Genomic DNA, 19,828 nt, shown 5'->3' with positions numbered 1-19,828 from the left:
CTTTCTAACCTAAATCCCAGATCTAACCACATCTATTATACATGTTTGCGTAATATTTAATCCATAGTTACATTTTGCACATTTACAAAGTCTCTTTCAACAATAGCTACTAAGCCGTTTCCTCATGCTTTCTGCCCTCGGTATACTCTAGTTAGTAATGGCCTAGTCGTGGGTTTCTGACACCAAAATCCCTGTTTTAAACATATCTATGGTTTGTAAAAGATAATGAAAGGGATGATGATATGTTTTGTACAAAGATTTTTGATCTCTGAAACCAATGGAGGATCTTTCTAGAACTCTCTAGTAATGGACTAGATTTTCGGACCATGCATACAAAAAACGAAACGTCCGAAAACATAATATGTATCAAATAGGAACCCATTTGCAACATTATCTTACAAATAAGTTTTCTACTACACTGATTTTAATAAATATCCATTTAAATTGCTTTCTTAAGAAATAAAAATCTTAAAACACTTTTGAAATATTTAAAACTTTAGTACAAAGCTTTGAGATGAAAGTAAGCTACTTAAAATTTGTTAAAATATTTAATATTTAAAATGTGTTAGTCGTCGATTGTGTACTATAGCAATTTTTTTAATTCTATTATATTTTCTCTTTAAAGAGTAAAAAGAAAACATAGTAATGAAATCAAGTAGTAAGTACGAAGGACCATAAAATAATTTCCACATTATTCATTTTATTTCAAAAAAAAGATATTGTATTTTATAACAGCTTCAGATAAATAAATAAAACGTAAATATAGTCCCTAAATAACAATTTCTTAAAGATCAGGTTTATCTTTCCCTAAGGACAGATTCTGTCGGATCGTTGCTACCGTGACGAAAAAGTTTATAACTCAAATCCCACTGTTGAGATTTTTTAATCCTTTTAACTTTCCTCTTAAATTTCCCTTAGAATATCTTAAAATTGGTCCGAAGAAAAATTCAGACTTAAAGTATATATAATAACAACTTGATTATATATATTTTTTCAACTTTCAAGAATATAAAATGTTTTAAAGATACCTTGTTATTTTAAACACTAGTATGTGAGACTTGACTCACTAAAACCCCCTTGAAGGCTACCTTCTAGTGCAATTGGTAAGAGCCCCGAGATCACCAAAGAAACGTACCGAGACTCTGCACAGGGCTTCTGCACGACCCAGATGCCTCTCGTGCCTTCACGTAACTAAGGCAGCTCAGGACTACACCTTGTCGTTGTACCAGATCGTTTAGTAAGGCAATCAGGGCTCCACCATAATCGCCCACTACCCCGAGGGTCCCTCTGGCCGCTCCTGTGGCAAAGGGACAGTGTCCTATTTTTTTGCTCGGGACTACGAGGCACTCTCTCTAGTCCAAATTTGCTTCTGCTTCCTATCCTTTCCTTATTAGATGAGTGGGAGAAGGAATAAAACTAGAATCGAGTCTTTGGAACGTCACTCACACATCAATCGAAACGTAAAATGTCTATAATGTAAGGTATTTCACTGGTCGAGTTTTTCGTCGAGTCGAGTCACAGATTTTTCAGCAAAACATTCCGGAGTCCACCACTGTTCAGATATAAAGATAAATGTAATAAAACTATAAGAAAACAGGTACAGAAGTTTTATTTTATAAAAAAAAAAATCTCAAATCAGTCAATATTAGTACCGATTACAACATATTAAGGCAACGGTGTCAAAGTTAACTTAGTGATCTAAAACTACCTCTTACAAAAGCTACCAATTGCAAACGCAACACAACTACGTTCACTATAATTACAACTAAATTAAGTTATTAAAAAATTTCAATCAATGTATATCGAAATTATTTACACGTATACCTCATTAAACAAAAAACAGTATTAGAAATTATTATAATTATAAATATTAATAAAAATTATTTATTTAAAAATTATTTACACATTTCGTATTCAATAAAGTTCGTCACACAAATGATGCGTAACATTAGCTATACCATTAGAAAAAAATATTAATGTCTCATGATTTTAACGAACTAAACGACACAAATTAAACGTATAATAAAATATGCTTAGATATTATTTATTATTATAACAGCATTAATTAGTAAAATTATAATAATTAATCTTACTATACTAAAACTATTTATCTGTCAACATAAATATTGGCGTTTGCAATCTGTAGAGAATAAAATGTGCAATGTACGTAGTGTAAATGTAAGATATTAAACGGCATAATTATTATTTATCAGGATATTGAACTAATAGCTTAATAAAAGATGACATAGGTGTCAATATAGATATTGAATACTACGCCGTTGTTTTGTAAAAAAAAATCTTGTGATTATAGCGCAAATATCGCTTATAGTGTACAACGACATATAAATCTTTTAACTTTTATTATTAAATCTTTTATCTGGCTAGTAAATTCAATAACTAGTGTAAAATTGATAGTACATGATATGTGTATATTTTTAGTGTTACTAAAAATGAATATGCGTGGAAACGTTTGCAATAGATTGATAGAAATCTTACAATAATCTAACATTTATGTACATTTAATTCTAAATATTAATCTATTATAATACATGTTATTTTATAAAACTTACATAATATCGAGGCACGAACAGTGAAATAGCACCAAATTGAAATTTCACTTTATGTTTTAAGAAAGAGACAATCAGAGGCAATATTTATTGCGCTATCTCAATTCCTTGTGCGTTTTACTTTTATTCTTATTTAATACTAAGACGATGTCTTTATTATTAATATAAAGAAAAACTTATTAAGGCAAATTTTTCTTACTTCAAATAGAATTGGCACATTTGTTCAAAACAACGATAGTACATTTGCAATAATTGCCCTTAAATCTCATATAAAGGACTGGACAAAAAATATGGACAACGCCATGAAGTAAAAACCGAGTCCAAAATAATTCGTTGTATGACATAGACAATTATCTAACGAGAAGGATATCCACGGCAATGTAAATCACAACCAAAACATGACACCATTTTTATATTTAGAAAGCTAACCTAGAAATGCATTTCTTATGGTCAATTTGGCCATACGGAAGAATACTGAGACACAAGTTTTTATCGAGTTTCAAGTTTTAATAGTCATTACGATAGATAATATTAAATTACTTCTCTTAGCATAGTATTACTAGGTACGTATAAATTATGTGTTAATTCTTAAAAATAAATAAACTTCAATTATTTCTGACAATATCGTGTGATTTGGGGTTCTATTCTGCACAAAATGGCTATTTATTCGTACAGTTTCCTTAATTTTTTAAAAATCGTATTTTTCACAAACTTCTAACATACTTTTATTTTGAATTACACTATCTATGACTATGTACATAATTAACTTATTATTTAACAGATTGGCATATTTGTGGAGCACCAGTCGTTATATATATAACTTTACTTTCTACAAAGATTTTGTCAGCGATATGAGATAATCAATAAAGTGCTGTAATAATTTTAAAAAATCTTACTGTAGTGAAGTACGCTAGCAACAGGACAATAAACCCTAAGTGACATTCAGTACTATGAGTACCTGTAAATAATCCTTTCGACATTAAATAAACACATTTATCAACATATGGTTTTTATACCAATTTCCATGTGAGACGGTCAGAGTTTTTTTTTAAATCAATTTGTTAAATTCTTTATAGTTTAAAAGTAGAATGTATGATGTATGTGAGTGTCAGTATGCGAGTGGGGCGGGTGAGGGGGGCGGTGCGCGGGCGGCGGGCTCGGGCTCAGACTCGCAGGCGTCAGTGGAGGCGGGCGTGGGCGGCGGCGGGCGGTTCATGGCGCGGTAGTGGCGGTAGGCGCGGCGGCGACCCGCGTTACCGCTGCTGGCCGTGGCCGGGCTGGGCGGCGGATTTGCCGTCGGTCGCGGGTAGCGCTCGCACAGGCTCTCCGTTGCGCGATCGTCGAACGAACTGCACACCAGGCTGCCGAATACACATCACGGTCACTTACCTTCAGTTAATTTGAACCGTATTAGACCTTGCTAGACAAGAAAACCTTCTAGAATCCTCTATAATCTAACACCTACCTAATCACACCAAGTGACAACAAAGTTCAAAAATCAAAATATAAAAACAAAATCTTTTCTATGAACTAAGATAAAATGTGTCGGTGTATAAAGTGTAACTTACTCAGAGGAGCTGGCTCCGAGAGGTCTCGCGCGGGGCGGAGGCGGTTTGATAGGCACGAGGGGGCGGGGAGGTGGCGTGCGAGGGGCGCGGCGGCGGCACCGGCGCAGCGCCGCCCACGCGCCCGCCAGCCCCGCCCCCACCGCCGCCAGCGCACCGCACACCACTAGCGCGCGCGATTTCCGCACCGGCTGACGATAGGCAGAGAAACATTAAAATAATCTGAATCATGCTTGAATCGATAGCTCGTTAGTGTCTTTAGAAGTATAAATATAAACAATACCTGTTCTTTTTGTCCATATCCGCAGGCTGAGGGTAGCTCGTCGGAGCCGTCCTCGCAGTGAAGCCGACCGTCGCACAAGAGCGCAGGTGCCAGGCACAGCCGTTGGTCACAACTACATTAACAAATACATTGTTCAATAAACAAGTTTAGCGACACACTATTAATGCATAATATTAAAAAGTTTAAGTTTTACCGGAAGGCGGCGGGCAGTGGCGTGGCGCAGTAAGCTCCAGTGGGACAGGCGCCGAGCGCAGGCGCACACGAGCCATCCGCGCAGCGCAGTCCCGCGCCCGCCGCGCACGCACCGCACTCCGCACCCTCGTCCGACCCATCCGGACAATCCACCGTACCGTCGCATCTGATACAAGAAGAGAACAATGAGAAATACAAATTATAATTGCACAAAAAATTACAGGGAAGCATTTGGGCTTAAATATGTTGACTAACTTCCAGGCGCGGGGTATACAGTGTGGCGGGCGATCGGGTGAGGGTGCGCACGGCACCTGGTCGGGCTGACAGGCGGGCTGCGGTGCACAGCGTAGCGCGCAGCCGCACCCGCCGCCCGCCAGGCACGCGCCCGGCGCCTGACCGCACTTGCTAGCCCAGCACGCGTGCTCTCGAGCCACCTGATTGAAAATACAATTGAATTATTAGAAAAATGCACTTCAAACATTCTATAACTTAATATTTATTAATAATTTCAATCCGTGATAAGTATTTTATTCTATTTATGCGCGGCTCGTGAAATTGGTCCGAGCAGGATTCTATTCTGGATACCAAATATACAGAAATACAGCTATTGCGATAAGTCAAACAAGATTGAATAGCAAATTGTTCTCGCCTTGTTAACGGGGAGGAGTGCGGCGAGGCGGGCGAGGTGTGATACGGGAGCGGCGGGAGCCTCGCGGCGGTGTAGCGGCACTCGCATGAGCGCTCGCTCGCCGCCGCTGAAGTACAGCGCGCCGCCGTACGCCGCAAGCGTGCCGCACCACCCACCCTGCCACACCACGCGTCTGCAAACATACCAAAACACATATAAACGCTCCTAAAACTCGCAACATACGTATGCTAAAGAAAATGTTGTTTACTGCAAACTGCTTTCTGCAACACTTACAGTTTAATATGGATTTCTCGTACTCGATCTACATTGTGGAAGACCCTAAAAAGGCATTATATTTGTTGTCTAGTTTTAGTCAATGTTATGAACTATTATATTTGTGTCCTCACTTGTTGTTCCCGTCGAGGTCCACGGCGTGTATCTGTCGCGAGAGGGCCCAGTAGACTGTGGCGGAGGCGTGGTCTAGCGCGAGCGCGGTGGCGTTGGGCGCGCCCGCCAGCTCCGTGCGCCCCGTGCCGTCCGCGTTTGCGCGCATTATTGCGCCCACGCCCACGTCGTTCCATACCAACACCCTAAGCATCAACATGTTACACATATTCAAAGATCATAATAATTTATGATAAATAAAAAATATGTATAGAATCTTTAAAACAACTTTTAATATAAATAAATTTAAATTTCGATCCTCATTATAAAAAATATATTGTAACGTCCATTTTAAGACAATAGGGAATCATAAAAAGGAATTTTCTTTTTAATTTTTTACCTTTTAGTTTGATGAAACGCTAGATGCCTAGGCAACATTTTCTCTCCGCGAAGTATAACGCCTGTTAGAGAGGAATTGACGATAGAGGTCGCATTGATCGAGTCTCCGTCCAGACATGTCCAGTAGAGGGCGCGACCTATCACATCCAGCACCATGTGGAACGGTCTCGATAGACCTGTCACTACGGGATGCGAATCTGTAATCGCCGAGGTTGTTGAATACGATATGGCCACGCGACGTATTGCATGCGAGTCATCATCCATCCAATACAGATTCCTGGGACAAAAAATAACATTGTATACATATAATATAAATAATTAGTAATTTATTTAAATATTGTATATTTTTAAAAATACTTACTTGCTGACGGGATCATATTCTATGGCCTTGACACTCTTGAGTCCAGTCAACGGTATAAAGGCATCGTTGACTTCCCCAGTTGCAACCATAATGCGACCTATTGCATTCTTTTGGGCAAACAGCAGATACTCTTCTGGCTCTAAAACACAACACACCATTTTTATTTTCTTTTTCAAATACTTAGTGGCCAATTTGTACTCAACCTTATTTTTACCAAAGAGGTCGAACATATGGATGGACGATTTACAAAAAAAAAATGGCTTACGAGTCTTTTCAGCGGTGCTGTATTGAGTGTTGCTCATAGGCAAATCTACACTAATATATAATAAAAAGTGTGTCAGAAAATTTGTGATACCGGAGCAGGTCAAGTTGTCCGGGTTGCGGCGGTAGTGTGCAGGGCAGGCGCAGCGGTAGTCATCGGGGCGCGGCAGACAGAGATGTTCGCAGCCGCCGTTATCCACCGCACACTGGCTGCCGTCCGGCTCCCGACCTCGAGGGTACACCTTCAGGTCCGAGATGTAGTCTAACCCGCTGTGCAGACGCGCTCGGTCACCGCCGTCAGTCTTCTTCGCTGATTCCACTAGACCTAACAAAAATAAATGTAAACTTGTTTCTTTAAAATAGAATGGCTTTCTTGATGTCAGTTAAAGCATTTTACTTAGGGATTATGAAATATTAAAAAAAGATAAAAAGAAACATAACGGGGCAAATGAATTATTTAAAAAAAATTACTGACCAGTATTCCAATCCCCCCAAAAGACGCGATCACCGTAAATAGTAAGTGCATACGGCATTGAAATATTATTAGCCAATATCCTCCTGCCGGTGCCATTAAGGAAGGCGTACTCTATGGCGGGCGGGTCGAGCGCCGCCCAGTACAGCGTGCGCGTCTCGTAGTCTATGGCCAGAGCGTGCACGCGCCCCACTTGCTCTATGAACACGGTCGGGGACGTCCCGTCCATGGCCGCGCGCTTTATACTCTTTGAACCTAACTCTGACCAATACATGTAACTGAAAATATATAACACATCATAATTATACTTAAAGCGAAAATTTTGTAAGAATAGTTTTTTTTTAAATTTGCGCAAAATGATTGTCATGGTATTTTTAATTAAAAAAATCTTATGAGTTATGGTCAGTTTCGACCAATGGTGTTTAGATATTAGGCGAATACTAAATTTAAAATTATTTATTCTACCATAGTCAATAGTTTTCCTTCGTATTTTGACCAATAGAAAAAGCAATACATTTTTTTGTTTTGTGTTCTATATCTCACCCTTTCTTAGGATCAAGGACGATGCTCTTAGGTTTCTTCAGCCCTTGCCAGATAAGCGCGCGCCGACTGGAGCCATCAAGTCGAGCCACTTCGATCCTCTGCGAACTCGTGTCCGTCCAATAGATATTCTGAGCTGACCAATCTATCGCTAGACCTAAACCGAATAACAAGTAACATTTATTAGTAATTAACATTAATTGTATTTTTACTTTACGATAAAAAAAAATATAAAAAAATACCTTCAACCAATCCCATCCATTCCAATATTTTCTCCATAAAAGATCCGTCCATAGAGGAACGATTGATTGTTTTAGTTTTACTGTCCGACCAGTACAACTTGCCCCCCGACACGTGAGCCGCTAACGCGCTATGAAAAAAAGGAAAAATAAAATACAGTTCAAATATTAGAAAAATAAAGAAAGACACTTTTTATTTTTAATTGTAATTTATAAGGAAAAGTTTAAAATATAAAATAAAAATTACTTCAAATATAAATACATCTATTTTAATAAATTCTTGATATTGCCGTCAAATAGTTTATCTTTTTATTTTATTATTATTGTCCACTTACCTGACTTCCTTCAAATCTTTAACAGGCAACACTTCCTCATTATCTTCATTATCAATGCTGATTATTCCGATAATATTCTTGCGACTGTACACTAAGAACGCATCCGGATCTATACAGGTCTTTCTATCTCTTTTCAACTCCATCACTGTAAATGAAAACAAGATATATTTATCGTAATACTAGCTACCGCACGCGACTCCGTCCGCACGGTGGGCTACGAGTTCGTCCACATCTATGCTGTATAAGCGAAATACGTTAAGCCGTTCTGGAAATACCTTCTAACAAAAATCCGTCCAAACATTCGCTTTTATAATATCAGTGAGATGTACGGAGTAATATTATACAGTACGACCAAATATTCAAAAATTATAAATAAATAAAATGGCTCTTAAAAAAAATCACTATTGAGAAATTATGAAGGAAAAGGTGAGCTAATAAAAACAAGTTACCCAGTGGACATGTGCATATGTATTCAGTAGGCCTGTTAAAACAGAAGTGGGAACAACCGCCATTGTCCAAACTGCAGCGGTTGTCACCTAACGGCTCGCCCAAACGAAATGCCTTCACACCCATCATGTTGGCCATCTGTTCCGCAACTAACTGACGCTCCAGACCTGGTAATTTTTTTTATTAAGTATTACACAGGACAATTGTCACCACTAAAGTAATTGAAAGTATTATTGTATTCAGATAAATTAAAAAAAAAATATCCTTGATTTCTGATACCATAATCCCTTTATTTAAGATTTTATACAGGGATTTTGGTCTCAGAAACCAAGGATTAATCCATCAAATTACCTGTATCTTTATTAATTCTATCTAATGTCCGTCTCTGCATGTCTGACCAGTACAGATGGCCACCCAACAATGACAAACCAAACACATGCAGAATATCGCTGTTGTGTAGTTCCCTTCTCTCTGTACCATCCATATTGCTCACCTATGGGCATAAAAATAACATAATTGTGACTTAATTACTTAAATAAATAGCGTGTTCCAGAGATTGTTAAACATTGTTTCTTGTAGACACCATTCAAAGATTATTTAGGTTTCGTACCCCCTTGACGGGTCTTCAATGAACCTAGGCGGTCCTATTGAACCACTTTGGGAATCACTGGTATATATCAGTTCTGAATCCTACTTTCTAATTTCAAATTATACAAAACTAGCAGTTTCCCGGGATGTCGTCCGCGCGGAATTAAAAATCTAGCAATAAAAGCCAATGTCACCCGGGGCTTTCTACCAGTGAATGAATATTTTAAATCGGTTTAGTATTTTCGGAGTTTATTCAATACAAACAAAGAAACTGTTAAATATTTCTTTACAATAATAGTATAGACAAATATCAGGTTCTTTGTAAAGATTGTGGCAAATTTATATTGAAAATGTATAAACTTACTTCAATTTTATGTATCCTAGCATCTCCCCAGTACAATCTGTTGTTAACAGTGTCTATCGCGATACCATTGGGCCAAGTCAACTTCTCCGAGACCAGCAACACACGGCCCGTGCCATCGAGATTTGCTCGTTCGATCTTAGGTTTCTTTTCATTCCAATCGGACCAGAACATCAGACCGGCTTTTGGATGCAACGCTATCGCACGAGGGTCAAGTAAATCTTCATGAATTAGAACCTGCAAAGTCACGATGGGTTGAGTCAAACTCTATAACCAATGTAATAACATTTTTATTGTATAGTAATAACTATAGAAAATTAAAATTACATATGAAACTTTGAAGTGGATAGTCAAGTGTTTAATAATAATAAGACTACGTCGACAGGACAGCGATATATATTTTGCTAATAGACATAAACATAAACATCTATAAGCGAGAAACTCGGGTTATTCTATTGTCCATCTGGATCTGACAACAACTCTTGCTTATAGAAGTTTCTCGCTTATCCAAGTTTGACTGTACTGTTTAGTTTAGTCGAATTTATTTTTTACAATCCTAACTTATTATAGTTTTAGATGATGTTACCTTTTTAAAATTAAAATTAAGTCTGGCAACATTGATAGTGTCAGTGGCAGGATCTGTCCAGTAGATGTTCCGGGCCAGGGGGTCGATGGCGATACTATCTGGTACACCATAGCTGTGTATCACCACAGACTGCTCGCTGCCGTCCAAACGCGCCCGGGATATCGTCTTAGACTTAAAAGAAATATCTCTTAATTCTCACGACTTTTTAAACAACTTCACACCAAAAGCCTCGCCAAATATTTGACATGTTTGATGGCATTTTAATACATTAAAATCATAGTGGCATAATTTTGTTAAATGTTTTTTTCTTGTTAAAAAAACAATGAGTTTAACAAAAAACAATAAAAGGTATCTAACCAAAATAAAAAAGCACTTGGCATTTAAAAATATTTTAACTAAAATTCATTATATTTACAATTTAAATAACTTACCAAGCTATCAGCCCAGTACATATATTCAGTCTTTGTATCAAAGTCAACACTTAGTGCTCTTTTGAGATCCTTAACTGGGACTGTATAGGGTGTAAAATCAGGAGAATCTAAAGAAATCTTTGATATAATAGTGCGCTGCGCAACCAACAGTATTGATTGTGGTGAGCTGTAACAAGTTGTATTACTATCCTCTTTTAACTTCACACCTGTTGGACAGGCGCACATATACCCTGTAAAGAAAATAATTGCAAAATATTTTATAGTATAATACATTAGTTGCAGTGTATGCAGTATACTATACACTAGTGGTCCAGGTGGACCGCCAAAGGTCTACACAAGACTCAACGGGGAGTATGATAACAGGAAATAAAAGTTGAAGTTTCAAAATTGACAAAGAATAAGTACTTAAAAGAGGGTCTATAAGCAAAAAGTTTAAAAACCTCTGCTTCAAAATATGCATACAATTATTAACTTAACTTTAAATCATGAAAGTACGTAAATTTATATTACCAGGTGGAGTAGGAGAAAGAAGACAGAGATGTGAACATCCCCCATTATTATGTTTACAAGGATAATCTCCTGTAGGCATCAACTGTCTACTGCCATCAAAAACTTTGATGTCAACAGGTACTGGGTTAGATTTTATGACATCCTTTATAGGACCATTTGTGGCTATATCCCATGTGTAAATTGTCCTGAAATTACGAAACTTTTTAGTTGTCATTGTTACAAATAAAATACATATAACAATAAACTCCACTGCATATATTAAAAAAGATTACATTATTTTCTTACTAAAAAAACACAAATAAAAAAAAATATTATTGCAATTTTGTTTGTGTACGCCAAATTTACATGAATACACTTTTCCTTACCAAGTTTTCCAATCAGTCCAATAAAGCTTGTCATTAAAAAATGTGAGTGCATATGGGTATTCTAAACCTCCTTTGATTATTCTCTTTCTTTTCCCACCACTAAAATCAATTGCATCTAAAAACTGTAGTTTTGCATCAGCCCAATATATGATATCATTATCATAATCAATGGTGATACCGTTAGGCCAGAATATATCATCTTTTACAATAACTTTGCGAGATGATTGATCACCATTCATACCAGCTCGTTCTATTTTAGGTATCTCACCCCAGTCAGTCCAAAACATTAATCTGTAACAAATATGGTGTTTCAATATTTTTATTTATTTATGGAAATTCATCCACAAAATTTCTCACTGTATGTTAAAATACAAACAAAACAAAAAGTGAAAGGATGAGAAGGGCAACTGAATTTGGTAGAGAGTACTACACACAGAAAGTCTTCCTATGAGACCCCTCTTCTGTTGATTAAAGGTAGGCAACACATCTACAATTGCATATCTCTATGGACAGTGGTTGCTTCTTTATCTTGGTGAATTCAAGTGGCAAGTTGCTTTGCAACTTATAATATAAAAAAAACAATACATACCCATCTTTTGGAACAACCGCAATCGCTCTTGCTAAATCAACTTCAGACCAAAATAAAACTTTTCTATATTTTTGATTAATACTAATAACTTCTATTCTATTTGTTTCACCATCTGTCCAATATATTTTGTCAGTATACCAGTCTATAGCGATCCCAGTTGGAGTTATTAAACCTTCAGAAACAATTCTTTCCTGCAAAATGTAATGATTAAAATATATCCAGATAAGTGTAAGTCAAAGTTCCCATTTGTTATAAAAATTCATGTAAATTTAGATTGAATTAAATTAAAATGAATATTAAAATTAGTAAATATTATCTTACTTTTTCACCAGAATATGTTTCATTATAAGTCATGCATTGTATTAATTCTGCAGTTTGATCAGAACAGCATATTAAGTCCTTTGTAAACAAAAAATCAACAGCAGACCCTTGTTCTAATCCTTTAATTATAGGGTTAACTTTGCCCGGTTTTGACACATTTAAAAGTCTTATATCTGATGCAGTTGAATATAATAAAACAGGATTATTAGGTACTGCATAGTAACCTGAAAGTTTCATAAATAAATTAACATATTCTTGGTTAGTATTCACTTGAATTATCCAAATTATTGCAAAAAGTTACCTTTTAACTGTAAAAACATTAACAAACAAAATACTTGGGCTATATTTTGTACAATTTTATCAGCTTGAACGATCCTTCGGCGCTTTGTCATAATGAAAACAAATTGAATTCGTAAAGGAAGTTTTGCATTAGTTTTTTATTTATAGATTGCACTGGTATTAAGGCACTGTAAGAAACATCTTTCATAAAAGAGTTATTGACTTCTTCTCATTATTAAAATTAAATCTCTGCTTATTTCCATTTATATTTCGGGGAAATAAACGAATTTTGACTATTTCGAGATCAACACAGGTGAAGATAAACAATGTAAATATAGATTAAATAACTGCAAACATAGATCTAGAGGTAGATTCTTATCTGCATTTACAACTTTTTTCATTTAATGTTGTTTCCTTGCTCTTTGGAAGTTTCGATTAGACAATTGCAACCAAAGAGTAATTAAAATTGCAACGACTGCAAGTGTGTGACTTTGACAATTCGTTTGTTGACGTAAAATAGATGACGTTTGATCCTTTTTGAAATACAAATTCACATAAGTTTTTAGTTTTTGAGATACTTTTCGATAAAACATGCTTAAATCGTATACAGTATTATTTTTTAATTGTTACCACTCCTAATAATACCATGGAGTTATTTTCAATGTTGTGGACTTCGGTGATATATCTTATTGGAGCGGGTGTCGGTCTTTTAATTCTGGTACGGAAATAAGTTATGATAAACGTGTCAAAACAGTAAATTCTTTTTTTTCTTTATTCTTTACTTGATAAATAAGGTGATAAACATAATAATTTTTTTATAAGTGTACTGATAAAGCATCAATGAATTTCTATTTCGTGTTAACCCCAGGCCCGAACATTATGAAAAATTAACCGGTACTCTCAAATTCTGACAACATGCTACGTAACTAAATTAAACATCGACTAAAAATGTCAGTTATTTTCCCTAAATATTTGCACAGTGCTTCTTGTTACAGTTTTCAATTTTCCTCTATTTGACAACCAAACCTTATCCAATTGTGAAGAGACACAAAGAGGAGGAGACATTTTTTGATCCTATAACTAAAACCAAAATAAAATTACCAAACATTAATGAGGCTTCCACTTTAAATCTTTCTGTTATAGTTCCTGCTTATAATGAAGAAGAAAGATGTAAGTATTTAAACATCTAAACAACTAATTGTAAATTAAAAAAAAACATAAAAGTTACAAGAATAATATAAAATAAGTCTGCATGTTTCTTATTTTACAGTGCCCCCAATGCTTGATGAAACATTGGAGTTCTTGGAGAATAGAATTAAAGAGCATTCCACATACAAATATGAAATTATTGTTGTGAGCGATGGAAGTAAAGACAAAACAGTACAGGTTGCACAAAATTATGCAGAGAAATATGGAAGTGAAAAATTAAGATGTCTTGAACTTGTTGAAAACAGAGGGAAAGGTGGAGCTGTACGGTTGGTATGTGTTAGAATATTATGACAAACAGCTTTAATCAAAACAATGAGCATATGAAAGGTCCACTGGAAGTGGTAAAAAGCCTACCTTAAATAGATAGTCACTCCATCTAGTGGATGACATTGGATAATCTGTGTCAACTCCTACATCTACAGAAGATAGGTTTTAAATTAACTTATATCCTCATGACTCATCATAGTTATATTTTTTGATAAACACACTGCTAATTTTTTTACTATTTGTTACAATTCCAAGCTGATATTATTTTTATATGATTACAGGGTGTACAAAATGCCAGAGGTGCATCTATATTGTTTGCAGATGCAGATGGTGCATCTAAATTTGAAGATTTAGTTAAATTGGAATCAGCATTAAAGGATATAATCAAATGCGATCCAATCACAGAGCCTAACCTTGTTAGTGCTAAAGTTGGTTTAGCTATAGGATCTAGAGCTCATCTTGAAAAGGAATCATTGGCTACAAGAAGTCTTTTTAGGTAATTATTTTAATTCAATTTAAATTTTCATTAAATCACAATTTAAATTTTAATCATGTAAATTAATATTATTTCAGGAATATTCTGATGTATGGTTTCCATTTCCTAGTGTGGTTATTTACAGTGAAAGGTATTAAGGATACACAATGTGGCTTCAAGTTGTTCACAAGGAAAGCTGCCGATATCTGTTTCCAAAGTCTTCATGTCAACCGATGGTAATAATTCTTTGCCCTATTTAAAAAAAAATTCATTTATTTATTCTTAGTGAATCACTTAACAACATATTTAATAAGAAATGTGTGTATCTTGTGTTAAATAACATAGAGTTAATTCAATTTGTCATCAAATTCAATACTAAAGTTGATATTAGTTACTAGTTTTCCAGCAAAATTAATGAATTTGAATATTGTTTTTATAGGGCGTTTGACGTAGAACTATTGTACTTAGCACAAAAATTAAACATTCCAATAGTCGAGATTCCAGTAAGATGGACTGAAATAGAGGGATCCAAGGTAACTCCAATAATATCATGGATTCAAATGGGATGTGACTTGGGACTCATCTGGTTGAAATACAGGATCGGAGCGTGGAAGATAAAAAGTGATAAAATAGATTAAGTTGAACTATGTTTATTATTTGCATTTATTTACAAGTTATAAATATTTATTTTTCAATTATATTTTCATGTTTTTTGAACAGCTCTTATTCAATTTCACGTAAATGTAAATAATTAAATAAAAGTCAATTTATATACATATATCTTTTATTTTAAACTTATAATAGTGTGCCTTGTTACAAAATTATGTAATTTAAAAGATTTCTTACAATAATGAAGTACAAAATGTTTCAAGATTCAAGAAAGATCATGCTAATGGCCACAGTTTAAAAGTAACTGATTGTAAGGAATAAGCTCTCTTTGAGCATTTTGACAATGTTTCAATAGATTTGAAAATTTGGCAATGATTTGAGACTCATTTACACAATGGTCTTAATATTTAAGTAAACAATAAGACTTAAACAGCTTTATTCCCAATGAAATGATAAAATCATTTCAATCGTTTCCTCAACTCACTCTACTCTCTTAAATTATATTTTGTTCCATTTTAGTGAAAATACCTATGTATAAAAAAATTAAAAACAACTATCGATGGGAAATTAATGCACAATATGTTCCTTCAAATCTGTTTCTTTTATAGAAATGAAGATTATGTATTATATAATACATAAATAACATGCTCAGTCTATAAGTCGTAATTTAAAAAATCTAGTATAACAATATCATGACAGTAATAAAATGTATGTGGTTTGGTTTCCATTATTTAGTGTTATTAATAAACTGGCTTTGCACTAACATCCTTCTTCATATACACAAAGCTTTAATTGCAAAAAAAAAAAAATTTTCAATACAATTTGGTTCTTAATGATTAAAATGTTAATTGAAGGTATTAGAGATAAATATCTATAAAGAATATTTAAAGCGATAGATAATACTAACTACATTATGCGAATAGATGATTATAAAATTGTAATTTTAAAATTGAAATGCAAGAAAATTATTTATCTATGACCCAAATCTTTGCGAAGATTATTTGACCATGGCAACATCGATGAACGGCTTACGGCCAACACTGGACGGAAGAGAAATTAACCAGTTAGGCTGATATTGTATAAACTGTTTCAAATTTTGCATTTCATTTAGTTACAACATTAGTAAGATATTTTCTACAATCAGACAGAAATGGAATGATTGGAAATGCTACACAATACATGTAATATTCCATATAACATAGTATCAAATATTTTAACGACTCGGATCACTTAGTAGTTGCACAGAACACAATTATAAATGTAGCGGGGCGTAAAAGGACGCGCAAATGACCTTATAAATAACTCATTTTTTTTATTGGAGCCAAGTAAGCGCATAAGTATTTGGTACAACCTCAATAAACATTGTCTTTTTTATATCACAATAGCACCGCAACTTTGCGCGCAAATTAAAATAACCTGTGACCTGGGCATACTGTAGTTTTCCAAAAGTGAAAGAATTTTTCATATCTGTTCACTAGTTTTGGAGCCTACTCAATGGAAACAGTTTAAATATTTCAACTTTCCAATATGAGAAAAAAAATTAACCGACAAGTGGTAAAAATGAAGATTGAAAAGATCATTTCAAAATTTAAAGAATATTTTGGCCTCCAAATAGATCCAATGCCTCCAAATAGATTCAAAAATATGTTATTTATATTTAACATAAACTATTCTTACATATATAATCCAGAACATCTAAAACATATCATTATTGAATATAATTCAATTTATAGGAATCTTTTTGATAGTTTTGTTCTACACCATTATTGAAGAAATTTGTATATAAAATACATACTGTAACTATATAACAGTAAAATAATTAAAGGCTATATAATGTTTAAACAATACCAAGAGTAACAAACAAACAAAACATCACATAAGCATTTTAACAAAAATATTTCATTACATGAAAGCTCTTAGGAGCAATTTTTTTAATTTCACATCAATCTTAAAGCCAACATCGATTTATACAACATTTGCGCATTATGTACTTTATAATATATTTAAAATATGTACTTTAATTCTTAAGCAAAGGCAAAGAAGCCATTTCACTCAAAGACATCAAAGCAATTATACCTTAAGCCCAAACACCATTTTGAGGAATTGTTCGTAGTGGATAGTTATAACTCCATCTTGGTCAGTATCGTACTGACGGAATGCCGATGTAAGAGTCTGTAAAACATAAAAATTTTATAGTAAAATTCAACAACCAAGTATTGTACTTTGGTACTAGCTTTTGCCTGCGGAATTCAAATAAACCTGTTAAGCAGCCTATGTGTTTTTTTTTCACACAATTTTCTACATCTATACCAACCATCAAGATCCGAAGCTGTTCTGGAGATATTTTTGAACAAACCTTCATTCAAAACATCACAACAAAATTGAGTTTAAGAACTAGCATGAAGTAACTGGTCATCTTATTAACATTATAAATGCTTGGATGGATCGATGTTCTTTAGAAGGTATCTCCAGAACGACTGAATGAATTCGACATAGATGTAGAACATAGCCTAGAAGAAGATTTATTTAAATTTTGCACGGACAGAGTCGCAGGCGACAGCTAGTACTACATAATTTGATTTCATAAGCCATATATCACCATAATTTTTGTAACCTTTATTTACAATTTATTTTTTATTATGTCTAAGTCTATTTTTTCTATTCTGTCAATCTATTGTCATTTATCAAAAACCTTTGAAATCTGATAGTAAAGTAAAAATTTAATAAATAAAAACTCATTATGACTATGATACTTACATACAATGTGATACAGCACTGTATGAAGTCATCAAATAATATAGTGCCGCGCCCAAATCTATCAAACTTATGTACCATTATAGTCACAATTTCATCAGATAATCTGTATCCGAATGCAGTGAGCGCATTCTTTAATTCTTGCTTATCTATATTTCCAGAATTATCTCTGTCAAATGAACGGAAACAGTTCTGCCAATCGCTGACATATTTCCATAATGCTCCAAAGTCTTCGAATGATATAACTCCTCTATTTTGCTTGTCAAACATGCCTACAAATATATTTTATTTTATAATTATGTTTACATTTAAAAACTTTTTGGTAACCCAATGTGTGTAGCACAAGGCCAGGAAAATGATAAACGTTTTTTCTCTAAAATTGCCAAATTGAATGTAATGAAAAGTTAACTGATGAGATATTCAACAAATCCAAAACTCTGACTTTAACTTATTTAAATCTCATGTTCAAATATTAATGACATGCTGCTTATTTCATCATTTCAAGTTCAGTGACAGTTCAAAGACTTTAATGTAGTAATAACCTTTACCATTTTCCAGCCCTAACATTTTTATCATATAAAAGAGAACATATATATACAACTTACCAATCATAAGTCTGACTGTTTCTGGATTGAAGGGATTCCATGTGCCGTTAGACAATGCTTGTTGTAATTCATCAGCAGAAATGTAACCACTACGGTCCTTATCCACTCTGGCAAAATAATATTTCTTATAACAAAATGAAATTTTTACCTAGATTTGTAAATCAAACTTAAACTTGAGGAAAAAGGCCCAAATCTTTGATTAAACTACATGTTCACAATTTAAAATAAGCAAATTATAGTATTCTTATGATAAAAATAAATTCAATAAAAACAAAAATTACTGAGTAGTTAAACATCAAAGTTGTCCTCATTTCCAATTGTTGCTAAGTATTTATTGGTATATAATTGAAAAAAATACAAGGACAACATGCAAGCAACATGATGGCTATTATTATTGACTACTTTATGGAAAAATCTCAGCGAGTTCTTTTTGTTCTATAGTCTTTTATAACATTCAAAGATATTTTTATTACCTTCTAAATATATCCCACAAGAACTCTCTGCTTGGCATTGGTGATTGGAAAGACATTTTAATCTGAAAAATAGTCAAACATCAAAATTAGCAATTATAAAATTATAACAAAATAAAATTATTTGAGTTACTTTCAACATTGAGTTTTAGATAAACATGAAATAAACTCATCATCACATTTTTAATTTCAATTGTAGTAGTTTAGTTTGTCACGATACATATAATCTAATGATATTGTGTTATGAGTCACTCAGGAAAAGAAACTAACAAATCGCCAAATTTTAGCATGAACAAGAAATACTTAAAGGAAAAATATTAACTGTATCAATTTCAACAAAAGCAATTAACAAAAATTCTTTTGTAATAAATCAAATCCTTATGAAATATCTAGTAATTTCACTTACAGCACTTGTAAACAACTATAAATTTTAGTAAACTACAATAAAGTACACACCAATGTACAATTATAATGCAGCACGAGCGCAAATTTTCGTATTTCAGTACGTTATATAATTAAAAAGTATTAGTAAAAGAAGTACAGTCACACGAAACTACTAACCCCGCAATATAATTGCTTTTATTATTAACAAAAAAACACCAAGGAACTCCCATATGTCTCTCACTGACACGTTTCGACGTTTGACCAAAGACTAGACAAAATAGATTATACAAGGTTGTGTTAGGTTGGTTAGAATTGCCATTCAGATAAAGTGAGCCTACCTTTTTTAATCTGT

At 34.1% G+C, this 19,828-nt stretch overlaps 3 protein-coding genes across 7 annotated transcripts; 1 reads left to right on the top strand and 2 right to left on the bottom strand.

Moving 5' to 3' along the window:
- Positions 1-1,590: 1,590 nt before the first annotated feature.
- Positions 1,591-13,016, bottom strand: arr (low-density lipoprotein receptor-related protein 6). The gene is made up of 24 exons (XM_013319472.1): positions 12,726-13,016; positions 12,425-12,648; positions 12,104-12,294; positions 11,515-11,805; positions 11,150-11,334; positions 10,640-10,869; positions 10,209-10,379; positions 9,626-9,859; positions 9,025-9,166; positions 8,676-8,840; positions 8,227-8,371; positions 7,895-8,022; positions 7,656-7,809; positions 7,116-7,390; positions 6,735-6,965; positions 6,380-6,518; positions 6,020-6,295; positions 5,643-5,825; positions 5,257-5,428; positions 4,863-5,041; positions 4,609-4,773; positions 4,416-4,527; positions 4,136-4,323; positions 1,591-3,928 (listed from the first exon to the last, which is right to left on the bottom strand). Exons 1-24 carry the CDS (start codon positions 12,814-12,816, stop codon positions 3,676-3,678), a joined length of 4,524 nt encoding a protein of 1,507 aa, XP_013174926.1. The 5' UTR covers positions 12,817-13,016; the 3' UTR covers positions 1,591-3,675.
- Positions 13,017-13,204: 188 nt separating this feature from the next.
- On the top strand, positions 13,205-15,783 carry wol (Dolichyl-phosphate beta-glucosyltransferase wollknaeuel). Of its 2 annotated transcripts, none has more exons than XM_013319868.1 (6): positions 13,205-13,421; positions 13,699-13,873; positions 13,950-14,182; positions 14,461-14,675; positions 14,753-14,890; positions 15,094-15,428. In XM_013319868.1, the coding sequence occupies exons 1-6, from the start codon at positions 13,350-13,352 to the stop codon at positions 15,290-15,292; spliced, it is 1,032 nt and encodes a 343-aa protein (XP_013175322.1). In that variant the 5' UTR covers positions 13,205-13,349; the 3' UTR covers positions 15,293-15,428.
- On the bottom strand, positions 15,769-19,736 carry Alg-2 (apoptosis-linked protein 2). 4 transcript variants are annotated; one of them, XM_013319872.1, is made up of 6 exons: positions 19,654-19,736; positions 19,096-19,157; positions 18,623-18,729; positions 18,021-18,289; positions 17,340-17,435; positions 15,769-16,303 (listed from the first exon to the last, which is right to left on the bottom strand). In XM_013319872.1, the coding sequence occupies exons 2-6, from the start codon at positions 19,149-19,151 to the stop codon at positions 16,292-16,294; spliced, it is 540 nt and encodes a 179-aa protein (XP_013175326.1). In that variant the 5' UTR covers positions 19,152-19,157; positions 19,654-19,736; the 3' UTR covers positions 15,769-16,291. The 4 variants fall into 4 exon arrangements, with proteins under 4 accessions (XP_013175326.1, XP_013175324.1, XP_013175325.1 ...); XM_013319870.1 differs by having other exon boundaries at positions 19,499-19,732; XM_013319871.1 differs by having other exon boundaries at positions 19,549-19,732.
- Between the last annotated feature and the right edge of the window lie 92 nt (positions 19,737-19,828).

Source organism: Papilio xuthus, unplaced genomic scaffold (assembly GCF_000836235.2).
Source record: "Papilio xuthus unplaced genomic scaffold, Pxut_1.1 DF826115.1, whole genome shotgun sequence".
In the NCBI taxonomy this organism is placed as follows: Eukaryota; Metazoa; Arthropoda; class Insecta; order Lepidoptera; family Papilionidae; genus Papilio; species Papilio xuthus.
This window is presented reverse-complemented; position numbering and strand designations above follow the sequence as displayed.